At 38.6% G+C, this 21,640-nt stretch overlaps 1 protein-coding gene across 1 annotated transcript; it reads left to right on the forward strand.

Annotated features, from left to right (window-relative positions):
- Nucleotides 1–6,560: 6,560 nt before the first annotated feature.
- LOC106517891 (apoptotic chromatin condensation inducer in the nucleus) lies at nt 6,561–20,077 on the forward strand (the record flags this gene model as incomplete). Its single annotated transcript, XM_014008935.1, is given in 11 exon segments — nt 6,561–6,618; nt 8,358–8,397; nt 10,178–10,311; nt 10,539–10,682; nt 12,138–12,327; nt 12,499–12,644; nt 15,585–15,692; nt 15,786–15,893; nt 15,973–16,279; nt 18,638–18,729; nt 18,810–20,077. Coding segments are annotated over 11 exon segments (1,657 nt in total), but the record flags the coding sequence as incomplete, so codon positions are not given.
- Between the last annotated feature and the right edge of the window lie 1,563 nt (nt 20,078–21,640).

Here is a 21,640-nt window from a genome sequence, read left to right on the forward strand (position 1 = left end):
TTACTAATGTTTTGTTTATGAGTTATTCATCCAAGAAACATGTTTGTGAAAACAAGTAGATTAAAGCATGGAATGACATTCCTCAAAACATAAAGTCCATTTCAAAACTACAGCCCTTTAAGAAGAATCTTGTCTGCCATCTGCTGGACACTTTTTCTTGTGCTCATATTTAGGCATCCTATTGTTGGAAAAATATGCGTTGTTCCAAATGGTATGTCCGAATAAACAGGATTCAGTTGGATTTCTTCTTTAAAATTTTATTTTCGATCTCCTGACTCCAATCAGGTACATTCAGCTCTCAGCAGCACAGGCCTCAGAGTACAACCTYGGGTCAAACCAAAACAAACACGGGAGCTCTGCTCTGARCAGACAMTCWGCAAAACACTGACAACTTCTTTYTACTATAATAATGAATTGAGCTTATAATGTTCATCTCTTCCTGGTTACACCCCAGAGGTGTTACCTTTCACGTCAGACATCAGAACGTACTCAGTTTTGTTTAGGCTAAGAGAAAGAACACATGATAACACACCAATTCTTTGTCAGCTTCAACCTTACAGACTGAAATGATCAGAAAGTATAAAATACAAAACTGAATCTAATATTCAATTAATCAGTTACAAAATTTCTTCAATCCCTCTCTTGACATATTTTAAATAAGTCAAAACTAAGAGAAATTTTATGAAAACTTTATAAAGAGAAGTTATAACATCTGTTGTCACATCAGGATATTTCTAAACATTTCCCAACCCCAGACATTCAATTTTTAATCCTCCCAGACATAAAAATATTCATCATCAGGGATAAGACTCTTAATGCTTTCTTTCCACTCTCGTTTCTTCTTCTCTGTCCATTTATTTTTATTCTTCATCCAAAGGTTCTGTATCTGTGTGCGATAATCTGAACGCTCCTGTTCTCGTTTCACAGGGTCTTCAAAGCGGTCTCCGATCCTGTATACTTTTTTCTTGGATGTAGGTTTTACATTCTCATTCTCAGTTGATGGTTTGGGTTCCTCAGGTGGAGGAGAAGTGGTCAGTTGTTCTTCAGTTGTTGGTTGGGGAAATCCATTTTCTGGTTCCTCTGTTTGTGATGATGATGAGTCCAGATGTTCTTCCAGTTCAGCAGCTTGAAGTAACTCCYCTCTCTGTGGTTCTGGTTCTGGTTCAGCCACTTGCACATTGTTTTCCATTGGTGTCTCAGTTTGCACCTGTTGTCCTTCAGCCTCAGACGTCAGCTGATCACTCTCCTGTTGTTTGGTTCCAGTCAGAACTTGGTTCAGGAAATACTTCATGTTTGAAGCTAACAGCTCTGATCCATGTCGGTTCAAAGTCATTCCATCAGACCTGAAGAGATGTTTTCGTTCCCAGAAGAGATCAAAGTTGTCNACCGTGATATACAATTTTGATCATATCGCCCAGCCCTAATTGAAGGTGAAGCAGTCCCACATCGAACAAGCAATGTGAAATGTCTGATTTACTCACACAGGTGAGTGAAGATGTCTCTAGGTCAACTCGGAGGAATAACTGTCAGTGACTCGTTGCTCTTTTATTAGTACCACCCATATGAGGAGTGAGGAGTATGTCGCATTTTGCCTTGAAATAGCCCTTTTCACACTATATATAATCCACAGRGTGGCACCAAGAACAGTCCCCTCTCAAATCCCCCCTTTCGTGACACACGAACCAACTGGCCTGCCAAGTCCCGTGATGATGTGTGCTCGCAAACTTAAGGTCGGCATCGCAGAAGCAGCAAAAAGACAGGAGTGCCGTTTGTTGGAAGGGAGTGTTGTTCGCATTTCACACATACTTGCCAGCTGGGCTCTGATTGTCTCACTTCCTGACTCCGGGATGTAACAGTGGTGGATCAGCTCTGACCCCCTCAGTCATTTCACACAGGACACAGATGTGGGAAGATGGTGTCTCAGGCAACAACATCTAAACGTTACGTCTGCCTGCACCTTTTTTTTTTTTAGATGAAACAAATAAGTGTTTTGAACCACTGTCGTAAGCCAGGAAKGTAAAATCAGCTACTTTAAAAGGACTGAAACAAAGTAATGTTGATATTCAGTTTATATTTGTTGTCAGCTAAGGTGTCATAGCAGACAATATAAAAAAACTTTAAAAATCTGACATTTTTTTGACCACTGCCAATGCAAAATCTTTATTGGACTAACATCCCTTCATGGGTGAGTTTCCTGTACTGTGCAATGATTTTTTTAGGGTTGTCAGTCGAGCACCCACTCTGGCCACTTTATTCTAAAATACTGTCATTTACTGCTAATGAAAAAAATCTGAATTTTCCAATGAGATGTCATAAGTGCACCCATTTCAGCATCACCTGCATTTGCAGCAACGTTGTGTAGAGAACAGCTGACAATCTGCCACTGAGCTGTCAGAAATGTGATATAGTTCAGAATAGAATATAATAGAAAGATACTTTATTGATCCCCTGAAGGAAATTGGTTTGTTACAGCAGCAGACTCTCAGTACTGAAAGTTAAATAGTTGTTAGAACAGTTTTTAAAAGGTGATTAGGTGACTTTAGGTGACAGATTGTTGTATGCAGGCTCTGTTTGTTTGCATGTAAAGCAGGTGTAACTGAAATCTTCTCACATTTAATCACTATTTTACTGACAGGTGAGAATATTACTACTAATACAGTATCTGTCACCTGGGATCTGATCGGTCAGGAGATGTGTTGGTTTGAGGTCTGAAATTGACCTGAAAAATTCTCCAGTTTACTCTGTATGTCATCGAATTGACTTTTCTCACATCAGTAAGCTTTTCACAAGTTTTATTCCAAAAGCTGAAACATCTGGTTGTTCATATAAACTCATAGAATTGTTTCTACATTAGAATGTTTTTTTCTGAAATAAATCAGCTTTTTGTTTCATTTTGATCCAAGAAAACATATGTAGTGATTGTTATACAGTTTTTTTTTATTCAGATTAAATTATCCTTTTTCTCTTCAGTGTTTTTTCCATAGAATCAGTAGCAGCAGGCTACAGATAATCTCTACTATGCTGCATCTTTTTCAGTGTGCTCGTGTTTTTGTTTCAAGTAAACAACTCTTACAAGGTTAATGCCTTCTTAATTAATACTTTATAAGATGTGAAAAGTGTTACTGTTAGGAATATTTAAGTTTGAGTTGCTGGTTCAAATGAAACAGTTTACCAATAGATTATAAAAGAAAACCTTTGTTTGATTTGACATATGTTATAGGACTATAAAAAAAATCACGAAAGCTTTATATTAAACTTGCATTTTAATTTTTCAGTTTTGTTGAAAGTACTGTTTGACCTTATCATATTAAAGCTAAACCAGAAAGTCTTTGGTCCAGATGAACTTATTCAGACTTTTGTTTTGGAAATTTGTTGAAAATACCAATGCTAATCGGCTTCTTTTTTGAGTGGGTTAACTAAAGCAGTGATTCCCAACCAGGAGTATGTGTACTCCTAGTGGTGCGTGAGCATATAACAAGGGGTACATGAAAAAAATTCCCAGTTGTGTAAAAAAATAAAATAAAAATAGAACTGGTATATGACCCAATGATTTCTGCAATGCAGAAAATGCAGACAGAATCACATAGTTGACAAAACAAAATGGAATCCTGTATAAAACAGAATTTGCTTATTTGAGCAAGTTTCTGATATACAGTGGGGAGAACAAGTATTTGATACACTGTTGATTTTTCAGGTTTTCCCACTTGCAAAGCTTGTAGATGACTGTAATTTTTATCATAGGTACTCTTCAACTGTGAGTGATGGAATCTAAAACAAAAATCCAGAAAAAATACAACGTATGATTTTTAAATAATTAATTTCCATTTTATTGTGTGAAATAAGTCTTTGATACACCAGACAAATGAAACTTAATATTTGGTTCAGAAACCTTTGTTTGCAATTACAGAGATCAGACGTTTCCTGTAGTTCTTGACCAGGTTTGCACACACTGCAGCAGGGATTTTGGCCCACTCCTCCATACAGATCTCCTCCAGAGCCTTCAGGTTTCGGGGCTGTCGCTGGGCCACACGGACTTTAAGCTCCCTCCAAAGATTTTCTATTGGATTCAGGTCTGGAGACCGGCTAGGCCACTCCAGGACCTTAAGATGTTTCCTACGGAGCCACTCTTTAGTTGCCCTGGCTGTGTGTTTTGGGTCGTTATCATGCTGGAAGACCCAGCCACGACCCATCTTCAGTGCTCTTACTGAGGGAAGGAGGTTGTTGGCCAAAATCTCACGATGCATGGCCCCATCCATCCTTCCCACAATATGGTGCAGTCATCCTGTCCCCTTTGCAGAAAAGCATCCCCAAAGAATGATGTTTCCACCYCCATGCTTCACGGTTGGGATGGTGTTCTTGGGGTTGTACTCATCATTCTTCGTCCTCCAAACATGACGAGTGGAGTTTAAACCAAAAAGTTCTATTTTTGTCTCATCAGACCACATGACCTTCTCCCATTCCTCCTCTGGATCATTCAGATGGTCATTTGCAAACATCAGACGGGCTTTGACATGCGTTGGCTTGAGGAAGGGCACCTTGCGTGCACTGCAGGATTTTAATCCTTGACGGCGTAGTGTTACTGATTGTTTTCTTTGAGACTGTGGTCCCAGCTCTATTCAGGTCATTGACCAGGTCCTGCCGTGTAGTTCTGGGCTCATTCCTCACCTTCCTCAAGATCAATGATGCTCCACGAGGTGAGATCTTGCATGGCGCCCCAGACCGAGGGAGATTTTCTGTTATTTTGTATTTCTTCCATTTTCTAATAATTGCACCAACTGTTGTTGCCTTCTCACCAAGCTGCTTGCCTATTGTCCTGTAGCCCATCCCAGCCTTGTGCAGGTCTACAATTTTATCCCTGATGTCCTTACACAGCTCTGTTGTCTTGGGCATTGTGGAGATGCTGGAGTCTGAGTGTGTGTCTGTGAGAGCCAAAATTCTTACTGGTTGATAAATCATCAAATATTTCACACAATAAAATGGAAATTAATTATTTAAAAATCATACATTGTATTTTTCTGGATTTTTATTTTAGATTCCATCACTCACAGTTGAAGAGTACCTATGATAAAAATTACAGTCATCTACAAGCTTTGCAAGTGGGAAAACCTGAAAAATCAACAGTGTATCAAATACTTGTTCTCCCCACTGTATTTTGGATGCTGCTGCTGCTTCCTTCACCTGCTATTATCTGGTTTATTTATTCAATTACTTTTATRACTTTCTAGGCAGCATATTTATCTTTGTTTAATTTGAGCTGAAAAAAATAAAATGCATGGGAATTAAATGTTCTAGTTCTGGGGTTACATAAATAGTTTTCATTTAACAATCAGTTGTTGTACATTATAATTTTGGAGAATCGTCGTTACGTTTTACTGAGGGGTTACTAGTCGTATGGCAAAATGGCTCAGGTAGTACACAAGTCTGAAAAGGTTGGGAACCACTGAACTAAAGTACTATAAAATAAACTCCAAAACATCCATCCATTTTCTGTACATGCTTATTCCTTTCAGGGTCACATGGGTCACTGGTGCCCATATCCAGCAGTCACAGTGCGAGGGGTGGGGTACACCCTGGACAGGTCACAAGTCCATCACAGGGCCACACTTAGAGACAAACAACAATTCACTCTCTCACTCACACCTAGGTACAATTTAGAGTTATCAYTTAACCTAACAGTCATGTTTTTGGTCTGTGGGAGGAAGCCGGAGTACCCGGAGAGAACCCATGCATGCACGGGGAGAACATACAAACTCTACCCAGAAAGGTCCCTGGGCCGGGATTTGAACCGGCCCGGGGACGAAAACTCCAAAACAGGAAACCTCTATTTATGAACATGCACATGAAAACATCAAAATATAAAACCAAGTTTTGTAAAATACATTTGGTTTTAAACAATTATTTAAAAGATTTGTAAGTATTTGGAAAACGTGTGTTGCCATTAATACTCTTGAAATTAAATTACCATGGATATGTGGTAATTATTAGCATGATGTCAGAAGCTGGTTCGACCATATAAAACATGCCCATTAAATAAATTCACACTGCTTTATATTTAGAAAAACTAAGGTGTAAAGCAGAAATGATTAACTYTTGAATTCCTAATCAGGTGATTGATTAGGCCACCTTGAAGCCTGTGTGGTGGAGATGTGGGTCTTTTTGTGTATTATTTGTTATTCTTAGTAATGTAGCTGCTGTGTTTCAGTGGATTTGGTGGCTCAGTTAAGAAGCACGTTCATTTTCAATTTAGGACGTGGTAATGAGTTTTGATTGTTTTATTGGTAAAGTATTCAGAGGAGAGCCATGTTCAGTGAAAAGAATGAGTCGAAGGAGGAAAGAAATCATTGCATATTTTTAGCAACTTTTGGATCTCAATACTTATTTATTTCACATCTTTGTAATATTTTTTAAATGTTTAATGTTCTGTGTATGGTTGCTTATGCCAAGTTAATATTTGTTTATCCAATAAAGCATAGTCAGAGAGTTGAACCCAAGCAATAATGATGTTTTTTTTTTGTTTTGTTTTGTTTTCTTAATATCTTCTTTTTTGTTACAAAATACAGGCAGATGAAAGAGGCTGTCACGACTGACCCAGAAAAGCTTTCAGGGACTGGTGAGGAGGTAAGGACCCTGAGGAATCACAAAATGTCTTGGTTGTCAAAACTGTCAGGAAGAACATTTTTGAATGTATTAGAACTTTTTTAAGTGATGGTGATCATCCTACACCATTATAGGCTTTGACAAGTAATAGAATCCTTTTTTAAATTTGCATTTAAAATTTATTGTCTAATAGATATTTAAGCCCAATATGTAGTGAGTGCAGTATAAAGTGTAGTTAAATGCATTTTTGATCTGGCTTTGTAAAACCTTTGTTGGGGTAGTTTTTCACTGGGGCTGATGTTTAAATTTCAAATGATTGCTTTGTTGTGAAGGTGCTCATGCTTCTTCTATTGCCCATATCGGTACCTGCACACAACTACTGCTACACCTGCACCTGTTCCACTGTCCCCGAGAACCCAGAGCTGACCACAGCTAAGCCCCCAGGGCTGCACTACAGAGGAGTACAAAGGCTGCCCCATGTTCATCAGAATGGCTGACCAGAGCTATTTATTGGACCGGAACATTAAAAGAGGAGATTGGCCCGTCAGCATTAGCCACCTCTTATGGCCTAATGTTTTCTATTAAAATCTGATATTATACACCTCTGCCTTTTTAATCGGAATAGACAACACAACCAAAGAAGTCTGTTTACYTCAAGTTAAAGGGTTGTGTTTTTGACCCTTTTTTTCCTCACAACATTCAGAACAAAATATGGACACTGGATTATTAACTGGAACATTCTTGAAAGGACATTTGGACTTTGTTCAGGTTTTGGAAACACCAACAGTTGGTTTTCTTGGATACCTTTTTTAACCTTCTGAAAAGCAGTGGCTGGATCGTTCCTTTTGAACTCAAACTGAAGGACCTGGTACTCGTTTCTTCTTAAACCAGAGTTTTCCTTTGTGACTGCCAAATAACTAAACATTTAAATCAAAACTTTGGATTCGTGTTCAGTGACTGTTGAAATCAACATCATCATGGTGGACTTTGGTCGTTTCTTTCTGTTAATGAGCCCAACTCCTCTTTCAAAAGACGTGCTGAAAGAATGACTGCTCTGGGTGAAAGCCTTTGGGTGAGAGAACAAATCAAACCTGTCCTGCCAGCCAAGTTTTCAGTTTTCCATCCAAACATCTCAGCCACCAGTGATTGGACKCTTGTTGCCTAGATTCTGTACGTGCAGCCGTGATTGTGCCATACCCAACCCAGTAAGGATCAGGTGTCAGTAGTTTTAGGAAATAAGTAGATTTTGCTTTATATTGTTCATTATTATTATTACTGAATATTTTGTCAGATTGTAGTTCTTGCAAGAGAAAGGTTGTTGAAAAGATAAGCTGAGAATTAAAGTATTTATACAAATTTAAAAATATTTTATTTGAACTCCGTTGAGAATGGCTGTAGTAGAGGTGTTTAAGCATAAACAGAACATTTTTTTATTTTATTATTAAACAAAAGACAGTTCATGTTGAGATAAACGTTCCCAAGCAGTTAATATATTTATATTCACGAGACTGGAGTATCCAATCTTGAGGTTGTCAAATTTTGACCAAAATACTGTTTGGTTCCATCAGATGGCATCAATTTTAGACAGAGATCTTTCACAGCAGTTTGCCTTTCATTCTCAGTTCCTAATTGTTCCTCTCATAGTTTTTGCTCTCCCTTTTTTTTGAGCCCAACCTTTAATCACTTGTTTCCTCTCACAATGTTCGTCTCTCACCTTTCCCATGTGTTCTGGGTTGTTTTTGTTTTTTTTTCTCTTTCAGGTACCAAAGGTTTTCTCAGCACGTAAGATCTCACTCGGCAGTAAGTACACCTTCTAAGTTTGACTTGGTGTTTTTGTTTATTTCTGAAATATATTTATAGTTGTTTAGATGACGTGACTTATCCATGTCAATGTATTAAGCATCTAAATTAATCACATGGTTTATAATGCACGTTGTAAAATAAACAGCAAAAAAATGCAAATATTTACACATTTTCTCATCATTTATAAATTTGATTCAGTGGCTCTCAAACTTTTCATGCCACACTTGATGTAAAGGAAGAACATTTTTCTGGTCCCCGTCAACTCAACAAGATTAAAACAAAGTGACTCAAATTTTATGGGAGGTGTAAAAAATAATACTTAGAATTTACACAATTCTTCCAAATTTGTTGTCATACTCAGAAATGTTGCTTAATTTTTGARATTTTGCATCTAAATTGATTATTTGAGTATTTTTATTTATTAAAAAAATAGCAGAATTTTACCAGAATAATAAAAGCAGACTCTGACGTGCCATTGTCGGTGCACAAAAACCCCTCAATCAAAAAATATAAAGGAGCTCAATATTCTCACAGTATTAAAAGCTGCAATGAGTCTACTTCTCTTTTACAACTTTAAAAAGAACAGTACAGTTCAGTTTTTTCCAAAATCAAAAATGTGAGCAGAAATAAGAAATATTGAGTTTCTCTGTTAGTGGGGGCTGATTGAATTTTATCACAGTTTTTGTGTCTTGATGTTTTACTCTCCATTGATCCTGTATACAAAAGTGAATCTTCTGTTTTCTGGTYATCTTGGCAGTATTTATAACTTGAGTGGCTTGCTTGACTGGGATAAAATGTTTCAAACCTGTAATATTACTTTTCTTAAGCTTCATACTTTTAGCTGTCAATAGTTTACAGACACACAAGTTTCTGTCCTTACTCTTAWATCAGTCTCATATCAGTCACTTATCAACCATCCCATACGTTGAGTGTCCCACTCAGATCTACATCTCTCACAGTTTGCCCCTGTTTTAAGGCAGGGCTATTCAACTAAATTGCTCCGGGGGRCACAGTTACTGCCGGTCAACAGCTGAGGGGCCGAACATCCAGCAATTAAAGTCATAATGTAAATAAACCAAGTATTACAAAGATATCTTACCTTTGAATTAGTGTATTTTGCTGCATTTAATCATGAATACAACATACAGAACCCTATAAAAGTAGTGATAATTACACATTATCAAAAACAAAAGGAACACATTATGCCTCCTATTATTAGACACAAATAATATTTTGACATCTCTGACTTGCCAAATTTTTAAAATAATTTTATTTTCACTGTCATCATTTTATCTTAAACTGCTTGTAGTTTTAACTGTCTTGAGTGTTCATAGAAATGGTTTTTACCAGCTTCTAGCCAAGATTCTGACGTTTCTGTAAATACCAAACATGTGTACGTTGAACTAAAATAACTTAGAGTAATTAAAGTAGAAAACKGGGMGTTTGGGCTTAAGAGATGAATAAACCAATTGGTGGGCTGAACTTTGGTCACTCGCGGGCCGCCAGTTGAATAGCCCTYTTTTAAGGTGACATCTCCTCCATACTATATACATTTTACTCTATTAAAGAGATAAAACACTTCTATCCATTTCATGCATGGATTCACTTTCTAACAACATGTAAACATTAGTTCTGCCTATAATTTCTTAGCCTAAATATGAAAATAAAGTTAAAAATAGGAGTGCTCACACCATTTTTATGGGTCTTGTTCAGTTTGAGAACTACTGAATTGTTTCTGTGATATTACAAGTCCCGATTRTTTAATATGACACTACAGGCACTAAATCATCCCCCGGCAGTGGAGAGGGTGAACAGGAGTCTGCACCTGTTGGCCGCAAGAGAAGATGGGGCTCCAGCACAGCTGTCACTGCCAAGAAACCCTCCATCAGCATCACCACTGATTCACTTAAGGTATTGACAACAGATTAAAATAAATCTGGTTGTTAATAATACTCCTGTGCATGCTGGAGTTTGACTAAATGGAAATGTGTAACAARCATTACAAGAAGGAAAAAGCCAAATGACAGTAATTCATGTGGTTTGAAGATGATGCATGGTTGCACTTGAAAATTATTTTCTGTTGTCACAAACAGTGGAGCCATGACATTCTAGTGTGTTTCCACATTCTTTACCCTCAGTCTTTGATTCCTGATATCAAGCCATCCCTGGGCCAGGAGGCAGTAGTMGATCTTCATCCTGAGGAACCTGCTCTATCTGGGGCTGAGGACGAAGAGCATGAGGGTTCTGACCAGAACCTTCAGATCCGACGCACGGTCACACAGGTTATTTTCTCAGCCCATACTCTCATTAAATGAATTATTACAAGATTTTTTTTTTAATCTTAGAGAAAATCTAAAGTTATTATTCTCAATTGATGATACATTAAYGTCCACATCTATTTGGACGCAGACAACATATTACTAATTTTGGGTTCTGTACATTACCATGATTAGTTTTGAACAAATGTTTTCAGCAGTTGAAGTTCAGACTCTCAGCTTTAACTCAGTGGGTTGAACAAGTGATTGCAAAGAAATGTGAAGAACTAGAGCATTTTTTAAACACAATCCCTTCATTTCAGAGGCTCAAAAGTAATTGGACAAATTAAATAATTGTAATTAAAATGTTAATTTGTAGTACTTGGTTGAAAACCCTTTGTTGGCAATGACTGCCTGAAGTCTTGAACGCATGGACATCACCAGACGCTGTGTTTCCTCCTTTTTAATGCTCTGCCAGCCTTCACTGCAGCAGTTTTCAGTTGCTGTTTGTTTGTGGGCCTTTCTGTCTGAAGTTTAGTCTTTAACAAGTGAAATGCTCAATTGGGTTGAGATCAGGTGACTGACTTGGCCATTCAAGAATATTCCACTCCTTTGCTTTAATAAACTCCTGGGTTGCTTTGGCTTTATGTTTTGGGTCTTTGTCCATCTGTAACAATGACCAATCAGTTTGGCTGCATTTGGCCAATCTGAGCACACAGTATGGCTCTGAATACCTCAGAATTCATTGGGCTGCGTCTGTCCTGTGTCACATCATCAGTAAACACTAGTGACCCAGTGCCACTAGCAGTCATGCCCAAGCCATCACACTGCTCTGCTGTGTTTTACAGATGATGTGGTAGCTTTGGATCATGAGCTGTACCATGCCTTCACCATACTTTTTTTTTTCAGTCATTCTGGGAGAGGTTGGTCTTGGGTTCATCTTTTCAAAAAAATGTTCTTCCAGAACTSTGCTGCTTTTTTAGATGTTTTTTAGCCAAGTCCAGTCTAGCCTTTATATTCTTGAGGCTCATGAGTGGCTTGCACTGTGCAGTGAACTCTCTGTATTTACTTTCATGCAGTTTTCTCTGCATCTCTCCATGACCGCATGGCTTCTTGACAGCAAAATCTTCCAAATGCAWGCACCACACCTCAAACCAACTCCGGGCCTTTTATCTGCTTAATTGAGAATGACAGCGAAAGAATTGCACACAACTGCCCATGACATAGTCTGAGTCAAATGTCCAATTATTTTTRGTCTTTTTAAAAGCAAGGTAGYCACYTTAAGGAGCTGAACTCCAGAAACTCTTCATCCAATTTTAATGTGGATACCCTCAAATGAAAGCTGAAACTCAGGACTTTATCTCCATGTCCATTATATACTTATGATGTGAATATGTTTCAGTAAACAAACAGGTTAAAAAAAAACAATGTCCAAATAGATATGGACCTAACTGTATGTTGATGAACTCCATCTATCTTAAGGTGGTGCATACTGAGGAGAATGGACAGCAAGAGGCAAAGAGAAGCAGGACTGAAGAGTTTGAAGAGGAGGATTCACAGTTGGAGCAAGAAAGAATAAAGGTCCATGAAGAGCAGATGGACACGTCCATCCCTGAAGCTTTGGAAGCTCAGTCTCCACCTCAACTAAACCAAGACGTTGAAATTGGCACTGGTAATATGTTCTCCACAGTCTTGTATTAAAACTCTGTTGCAATATGTCCATGATAAGTTTGTTGATTTTAGCATAAATCTTGTGTTTATTTTTACAATAAAWGTGTTGCAAAACAATATTTTTAGGAGAGCATAAAGGAAAAAAGTTGTTGGTTGTTGTTCTTTGTTGTAGTGACGCCCAGCGAAACCCTCATTCGTCGCTCCATCAAGCAGCAGAAAACGGGTGTTTCCATCACCATCGATGACCCTGTTCGTACGAGCCGGCAGCCTTCACCYCCTCGAGGCAAAGTCTCCAATATTGTTCACGTCTGCAACCTGGTGAGAGAGCTTTGAAAAACGAAAAGAAATATAATTTCTTTTTCATTGCAGCTGTTTGTTACTGTAACAGTACTGCAGTTGTGCAGCAAAAATGGAAACATCTAGTTTTTGTTTGTATCCCTTCATCCTTGTAGAAGACATACCTCTGATTGATACTAAGTACAGAAATTTTACAAAGTGCAGAATATGTTTTTAGTGARGTTTTATGCATTGCAACTTTATTTGAGTTTAATCTTTAGCTGTTGGACTGATGGCGCCACATTTGACTCCAGAATGCAGAGCAGTTTGTCAAATCAGTGACTGCAAAATGCTGAGATGTAGCTGCAAAACAAGRTCAAATCATCACTCAGTCAACATGTTTGACGGTTGTTATAGGGCAGGGATAGTCAATCCTGGTCCTCGAGATCCACAGCCCTGCAAGTTTTACTTTTTCCCTTCTCTAACACACCTGATTCAGTTAGTGCAGGGGTCTGCAACCTTTACGATCAAAGGAGCCGTTTGTGCTCCTTGTCTCACTAATAAAATGTGTCCAGAGCCACAAAACAAGCTTCAACTGTGATTATAAACTTGTGGTCTGCGGGCCTTTTCGAGACCTTTTTGGGAACTTTTATGGTCAGTGGAGGAGACATTATAAAACTAAAGGAATATTGTTATTATTATATTATTATTTATTATTATACACATCAGGGCAAATAAAAATACCATATTCATGTAAACAAGAAAAATACTGTATATAATTTGTACCGAATTCCATAAAAACTAGTACAACTGAATTATTCAGGCGTATTTATTTTCTAATTCTTAATATTATGTAGTCTTCAAATTCTTTAAAGTTAATTGTGATGGATTTGAGAGAGATCATAGAAAGAAAATGGAGTATTTAAGTAAACAACAGGTTAGCATGAGCTAACATGTTTTACTTTTTGTATTAGTAGTATTGATCACATACAAATTTATTTCTGTTGTGAGTAAAAAAAAACAGATAAAGTTATGTTTGGTCACATTTTCAAAGAGCCACTGCAGAGGGACCAAAGAGCCACATGTGTTCCAGAGCCGCATGTTGCAGAGTTAATGAATTACTAGGGGTGCTACAATACATGTACCCGTATTGAACCGCATCGAACAGTGCTTTAGGTTCAATACACACTTGTATGGAACAATACAGATTTAAAAAATTTACTTTATCAGCTTGTCTTCTGAAGGTGCTCTATGTTAAAGGATCAGTGGATCTGTGTTCAACTACTCCACCTAGGCTGCATATTTGAGCGCAGATCCACTGAGAAACTTGCTGTTTCAGCAACATTTAATTTAAAAACTGTACTTTTGAGGTTAAACAAATGTTCATAATTTAAATAAATTCAAGTTAAAAAGGACATGGAAATTTCTCTTTTTTTTATCTAAAAAAAATATCGAACCGTGAGACTAAAGTATCGAACCAAACCAAATCATGAATTTTCTGTATCGATGCACCCCTATGAATTACCTCATCCAAGTTCTGCAGAGGCCTGAAAAACAAATCAGGTGTGTTAGAGTAGAGAAACAAGTAAAACGTGCAGGGCTGCGGACCTCCAGGACCAGAATTGACCATCCCTGTTATAGGGTCTTCTTTCTGATATGCTTTTATTTTTGCAGAYTGTGGCAGACTATGTTATGGCCACACCACTCTACTTTCGTTTCATCTGTATTGTTCTTATAGTCTGGTTTGTTTACTTTGCAAACTTTATCTATGGTGCCATATTCTTTGTGAAATAGTTTAGGCAGAAGCTTGAGGTCTCATTGATTCGTTTAAAGCAAGAAGAAACCAGAGAACCAAACTGATAGGTAAACAACTGGGTCATAATATTTTCAGTTATGAGTCATCCTGGTGTGAAGTGTAAGTGGCTCCAAAGTGATCTAAAGCAGAACAGTTTAAAAAGGGTTTTGATCTTACAAGATACAGATGTGTGCCAGAAGTGAAGGCAGGTGGTCAGATTTCAGTGAAGATACGTGTTTGCACAAAATGTTGTCTCTAAATGCCAGATTTGACAGAAAGTCATCATAACCTGGGTTTCATCTTGTTCTTTATTGGGCTGCGAACACTGTCTTCTATTGTTTATATTTCTATCAAGTTTATTTCTAATTAATGTAGAGGTCCACATCGCAGGATCACAGTTTATTTATGCAGACAATATTGTTTAATTTTATATTATCAGCCAAGTCTAGAACCTGCTGTTATGTTTGTAAATGCTCTTTATAATGCTAACAAGCATTTCTGACCACTGGCTGCATATTAATGAACTTCTGTTTGAATTACAATTTAGACACACATTTATAGTGGTGTGACATGTCAGCTGATCATATTAAAGCATATCCTAATTAGGTATCATGGTTTTTACTATTTAAAGAACTAGGGTGAATAGTGGTGTTGCAGCTCTAGGGCACATTTAGAGCTGTATTCACCCAAATATAGAGGGAAAATAAGTTCATGTTTTGACTTTGCATCTTCATCTGTTTTTATTTATTCTTCTCTCTTGAATTAATCAGATTAGATATTCTAAAATTTAAAAAAATGTTCTTATTAAATGAGTTTGATTTTGTCTGGTTGGTCAACATAAGCCAACATAGAAACCTCTGATGGAAAATGCCATTTTATAAAACCTAAACAGACCATTAGTAGCATCTTTGTTGTCTTAGTAAACAGTCTGAGGTTCACTGGCTTGAAGCAACTGGTCCATAACACAGTAAACACAACTGCATTTTTCTACTCACTCACCTCAGATAAGCAAAAACTGTTAAAATGATTTCTTCTTTTATTCTTAATTTCTGTTATGTATCTCAACCAGTGTTTTTAATCCATCAGTTGATGTTGTCAGAGAGAGAAATACTGAGTAAAATAACATTTATTTTGTCACAGCCTAGTTTTTTGACACTTGATAAGCATTATGTAATGTTTTTGTTCAGGTGAGGCCGTTCACACTCGGACAGCTCAAGGAGCTTCTCAGCAGAACAGGGACTCTGGTGGAGGATGGCTTCTGGATTGATAAAATCAAATCCCATTGTTATGTTACTGTGAGTTATTACAAATGTTTATTTAACAACTGCTACCTTGAGCCACGCTACTTTTGACCACAGAAAGTTTTTTGTTGTTGTTTCTGCGTGTAGTACTCGTGTATAGAGGAGGCAGTGGCTACACGAGCAGCTCTTCATGGAGTTAAATGGCCTCAAAGCAACCCAAAAGTCCTTCGAGTGGACTTCTGTGAGCAGGATGAGGTGAGATTTTACCACGCTGTTTTTTATGCCCACAATCCTTCTGCTATCTGCTGCTAATTTGTCTTTCTGTGCTTTGCAGTTGGATTTCCACAAAGGCTTGATTGTAGCAGACAAACCCGTAGGAGAAGAAGCGGGGCCGACCCCTGGACGTGGACGAACATCAGGGCTGCCCTCCCTCCTCCCCGACAGAGAGCTGTGGGCCGAGCGCGAGCGAGAGATGGAGCGTAGAGAGCGGGCTCGAGCGGAGCGGGAGTGGGATCGTGACAAAGTCAAAGAGTTCGGGAAACCTGGGGAGGAGAAGGACGGAGGCCCTCGGAGGTCGCGCTCCAGAGAGAGACGACGCAAGGAGAGAGGGAAGAGCAAGGAGAAGAAGATGGAAAAGAAAGGTAAAACCTAGCGTTTGATTATGTATTGTATATTTAAAGTGCCTGTGACATTAAATTTATGTGATATACTTGAGTGCATATTTGGAACGATAACATTCATGATGAATTTCAAACAGAAATTCACGACACTGAAATGAACAGTTGTTGAGATATTTGCATGAGCAGAAACAGGAAGTGATGTCAAAGGGGAATGCCTGAATGAGTTGTTACAACGGCTAACAACAGACCGCAAAGAATCAGATGTTTCTGTTAGTGGTCGACCGATACATCGGCCGGCCAATGTTTTTGGCCAATATTTGCGTTTTTTTCCTTGTATCGGTATCAGCCGATACGTTCGGCCGATCCATTCTTTTGATCACGCAGGGACATGTTGCCGCCCCCTCCCTGGGAGAGAGCGGCTGCTAATGTTGTGAGACAGAGTGCCAACAACAATAAGGGTGAGTTATGAACTTTTAATGTGTTTTAACTGTCTAATTTAGCTGTTTCTGCCCTCTGTCTCAGACTATGAGTGGTAGAGAGAACAGCTGTGTGTTTAAGTTTCACTTTTGAACAGGAGCGCCAAGTTTTTAGTTTCACTTTGACATCGGACTGTAATTAGTGTGTCCACGTTGTTTTTCTTTTAAAAAATGCTGGAACTACTTACAGGAGGCATAAAAGAACAACTATATTGTCAAGTAAGGGTCTCTGCAGAATGTGTTGTCATTGGCCGGGGTCTTAATGTGGGCGGAGACATCCCTGCTCGTGATTGGCGGAGATGTTGATGTGGGCGGAGATGGCCCAAGAGATTTCGGTGGGGTATGAGGCTTGAGGCAGTGGGGGTTTGGTTGAGTTGGGCAGGAAGTAACGTTTTTTTTTTTAATTAATTTTAGTCATAACTTGAGAAAGGAAAGTGCTAGTTGCACGCAATTTGAACTTCTTACATGTGAAAGGATGTGTAACAATATGGCTCYGTRAAAACATCCCTAACCAGCCTGTAAAAATATATTGATTTTTAGCGATCTTTTTACAGGCTGATTWGGGATGTTTTGACCGAGCCATATTGTTACACATCCTTTCATATGTACGACATTCAAATTTTGTGCAGATAGCACTTTCCTTTCTCAAGTTTTGACTAAAATTAATCTTAAAAAACACGTTGCTTCCTGCCTGACTCGAACAAGCTACTCCCKYCTGCCTRCAGCCTCCTCAAACCCCACCGTCAATCTGACCAATCACGTCTCTTGGGCCGTCTCCGCCCACATTGAAACCTCTGCCAATCACAAGGAGGGCCGTCTCCGTCCATGGGACAAAACCTACTGCAGAGACCCCTTATTGTTCTCCTTGCTGAATTAAAATTAAAAAAAGCTCTCAGTGTTTTCTCGCTGTTACGTTCATAAGAGCAAGTAAAGAGCTGCCGTCCACCATGAACAAGTGAACCAGGCGAACGCTGCTCAGATCATGTTTGGTCTGACCTCAGTATAAAAGCCGTGATGCACGTTTTCTTTGGTGTGCGTTATAAACTGCGATTTAAAGCTTGTTCTTAACTTCAGCTGGTTTAAAAGCTTTTTTTTCTCGGTGTAAAAAAACGGGCACAGACTGTGAGCGCTATGTGTGTGTGTGTGTGTGAAGTCCTCACAAAGATAGCAAGATGTATGTGTGTGTCGCTCCTTTTCTCTGTGTTCCTGTTTTTGCATAAAAAATGCTGGGATATTAAAACATGGTAATTTTATTTTATGTAAGAAAAGATACTAATCTGATTAATAAATGAATAAAAACAGAATATGTAGTATTAGATAAAATAAATCTTTTTTCTTTTTTTAATGGCTGAATAAAGAAATTCTGTGTGGCAGCACTTAACTCAGCCTGCACCGGACATGGCTCAGTTAATAAATGTTTCTTTTTTGTTTAAATTGAGACCTGTGTAACATTTATCATTCTTATTTTTATCAAGTTAATGGAGGAAGAAAAAACTGGCAAAAAAAATAGTTTGCGTGTATCGGTGTATCAGTTAGACTGATGTCAAAATAATCTGTATCGGCCTTCAAAATCCAGTATCGGTCGATCTCTAGTTTCTGTAGATTATTTTGAGTCATTATCAGATAGYTAAAGAAGAGCCAGATTTATAAAGACCAGGAAGTTACCCTTTTTTTAAAGATTTCCCCTTTGACATCACCTCCTGTTTCACTTGGACTGCACCAAATTTGGCAACAAATATGCACATTTTGTGACAAACTGGGTAAAAATCATATGAATGATGCCAAATTTCTAAAATATTAGAATATTTTCTTTAATTTTTTGTAAACGAAGAAAAAGCATGTCACAGGCACTTTATTGATGCAGTTTTTTTAATGTTTTTAAAATTTTTTCCTGTGTAAACAGCTGAAGACCCCCCAGCCAAACTGCTTGATGACTTGTTCCTCAAAACTAAAGCAGCTCCTTGCATTTACTGGCTTCCACTTACCGAGGAACAGGTGAGACCCAAATCACTTCTTACTGTTTGAAATTCTACGACGGACGTTTTACTCAAGCCTCCCACCTCTCCTCATTTTAGTTTCTAGAGCGGGAAGCCGGCAGAGCAGAAAGGAAGAAACAACGCGAGAAGCTGAGGAAAGAACAAGAAGAAGAGGAGGCGAAGAAAAAGGAAGAGGAGCGTAAGGAGCGGGTGAAAGCTGCGGCTGCCCCAACAGGAGATCGAAGTGAGGTTGGGGACAAGGACCGAGACAAAGAGAGGGACAGAGGTAGAGACAGAGACCGTGACAGGATTAGAGACAGGGAGAGAGAGCGGGAGAACGACAAACGCAGGGATGGTTATCGTAGACCAGGAGGCAGCTCAGCTCGCCGCTCACGCAGCCGAAGCGATCCGAAAGAGAGGAGACGCTAAAGGCTTACAAACTGTCCCCGACACCACCCTCTTCCATTTGCCTTTCACTACATGTACTTTACAACAAAGACCCAACAGAGGACCAATTGATGTCGTTTCCATCCCTCGAAAAGTCACCTTTTTTTTAAAGCACATCTACACCTACAGTCACGCTAAAGGAAACAGTGACTCCTGCAGTGTTTTATCCAGAGTGCTGTACGTCTCGGTCTTGTCGGCAATTTCCTTTTAATCTTTCGCCAATATCTTCCTTCAGTTTTTGACCTGACCGTGTAGCAGTACAGCACGCTGAGCGTTTTTTTTTTCTTTTTTTCGTTCACTCCCAAAGTCTCACTTGTTCAAAACGTAGGTGTGCAGGTTAATAATGGATGAATCTTTTGGGGTCGAACACTCAGCGATTTGGCGAGGAGTTCTTTTGTTGCTGCATGTAGTACAAAGCTACCCTTGCCAATCCTGCCAGAAGAAGAGTTTTCCTCCTGTGCAGTGGCTTGCAGAAATCAGAAAATATTGCAATTGTTTGGTATTTTGTACAGATCTATAAGAATATTCAAAAAGTAGTCTTTAAAATAAGGCAGCTGTGGGGGATTTTCACTAATGTGTAAAAAAAAAAAAGCCTACGAAATAAATGCAGTGTTCCTCTTTCTCTGTTAGGAGATGAGATCATTCTCGGTGGGAGAGAATCTGTCACACCTTACAAAAATAATTGTCCTCATTTAACACCCCCTCCACCTCCCCATCTATCTTCCTCCCTTCCTGCCCTGTAGAGTCTGTACAGGTCTGAGAGGAGAGATCGCGTTATGACTTTACCACCAATGGTTTTAATATTGTTTTTTAATCGTTATTTTATCATTTTAGTACAAAGATTTCTTCTTGTTTTTAATTGCTTTGAGTCGCCTATCAGTGGTGAATGTACAAATAATAAAAATTGAAGTTTGAAGAGATTGCAATATTTCTTTTTCATTCTCTGCTATGAAGAGGATTGATTTGATTGATGCTCTTGGATTTATTTTATTTTATTTTTTACAAAATCAAAGTTTCTGAAAATATCTCAGCCAAACTTTAGTCGGTGTCCTTGATGTTTCTTGGATGTTATGCTCAGACTCCACAAGGGGTCAGTCATACAGCATTTGCTTTCAACGTTTTGAACAAGCTAAAATATTTACTGCAGTCACGTTGAACCCTTTAAAAAAACGGACATCTTAAATATTTGAGAGGTTTACACACACACACACACACACACACACCCGCCCCTTTCAGTCTTTGGGTGATGGATTAAACACTGGCGCTCTCTAACTTTAGTTCTGTTAATGTTTCAGCTGGGGGAAAAACAAACAAATTTCTTTCTGTTGCGATCATTTACTCAGTTTTTTTTTTAAATCACATATTTTCTCTCTCTACTTTTTTTTTTTTGCTCCATCTCTCTGGTCTTTATCCTGCAAAGCTCAGCACTGCTGCTCTGTAATTACAGCCCTTTGGTCGCTGAGCCTGACATTTTTCTGCCCTGATGCAACTCGGTGTCTGGACTCTGCAGACCTTTTACTCCTAACGTCTTCGTCACGCTTAAGGACAAATCAAAGTGAGACGGCTTAGTTTGAGTGGCAGCTCTAAAGAAAGAAACAGTCTTGTATGTCCAATGACCTCAGTCAGAGGAGGAGGATGATACTTATTTAAACGAAAGAAATCTGCATTTTCTGCAAAAATGCAGCGATGCTGAGTACGGAGTGACTGCTGAAATTTGTTGATGCTAAAATTGAGCTGTTAAAGCTAAAGGAAGCTAAACACTAGCTAAACGCTGAACAAGGCAAATACATGCTAAAAACAGTTAAACGCTAGCAAAAAGGCAAAAGTAACTATTAGCTAAAAATAACTAAAAAGCAAAGTAAAAGCAAGTTAAAATGAGGAAAAGACGAGCCTAACTGCAACGGGCTAGCACAGAGCTAAACAGCAAAAGGTTGCTTAAAGCTAAATGTTGCCAAATGAGAGCTAATAAAAGAAAAGATGGATGCAAAAGCATATTTCATATGTTTAAAATAAATGGAGAGATATTAAATACACTGTCTGGCCACCAAAAAAGGTCTCCACCTGGATTGAACTAAAGTCTATGATGTGGGGTTTCTGCAGGTGGTCAGGTCCAGGTTCAGCAACAGTCTGTGCTCAAAGAATGAGGTCAGCTGACCACCTGAACATACTGAATGACCAGGTTKTTCCATCAATGGATTGTTTCTTCCCTGATGGKACGGCCATGTTCCAAGATGACGATGCCAGGATTCATGGGGCTCTTATTGTGAAAGAGTGGTTCAGGGAGCACGAGATTCATTTTCACACATGGATTGGCTCCACAGAGTCTATGGAGAATCTCTGGGATGTAATGGAGAAGGCTTTGTGCAGCGGTCAGACTCTACCATCATCAATGAAAGATCTTGGTGAAAAATTAATGCAACACTGGATGGAAATAAATCTTGTGACATTGCAGAAGCTTATCAAAATAATGCCTCAGCGAATAC

The sequence above is a fragment of the Austrofundulus limnaeus genome, unplaced genomic scaffold (genome assembly GCF_001266775.1).
Source record: "Austrofundulus limnaeus strain Quisiro unplaced genomic scaffold, Austrofundulus_limnaeus-1.0 Scaffold54, whole genome shotgun sequence".
NCBI classification, from domain to species: Eukaryota; Metazoa; Chordata; class Actinopteri; order Cyprinodontiformes; family Rivulidae; genus Austrofundulus; species Austrofundulus limnaeus.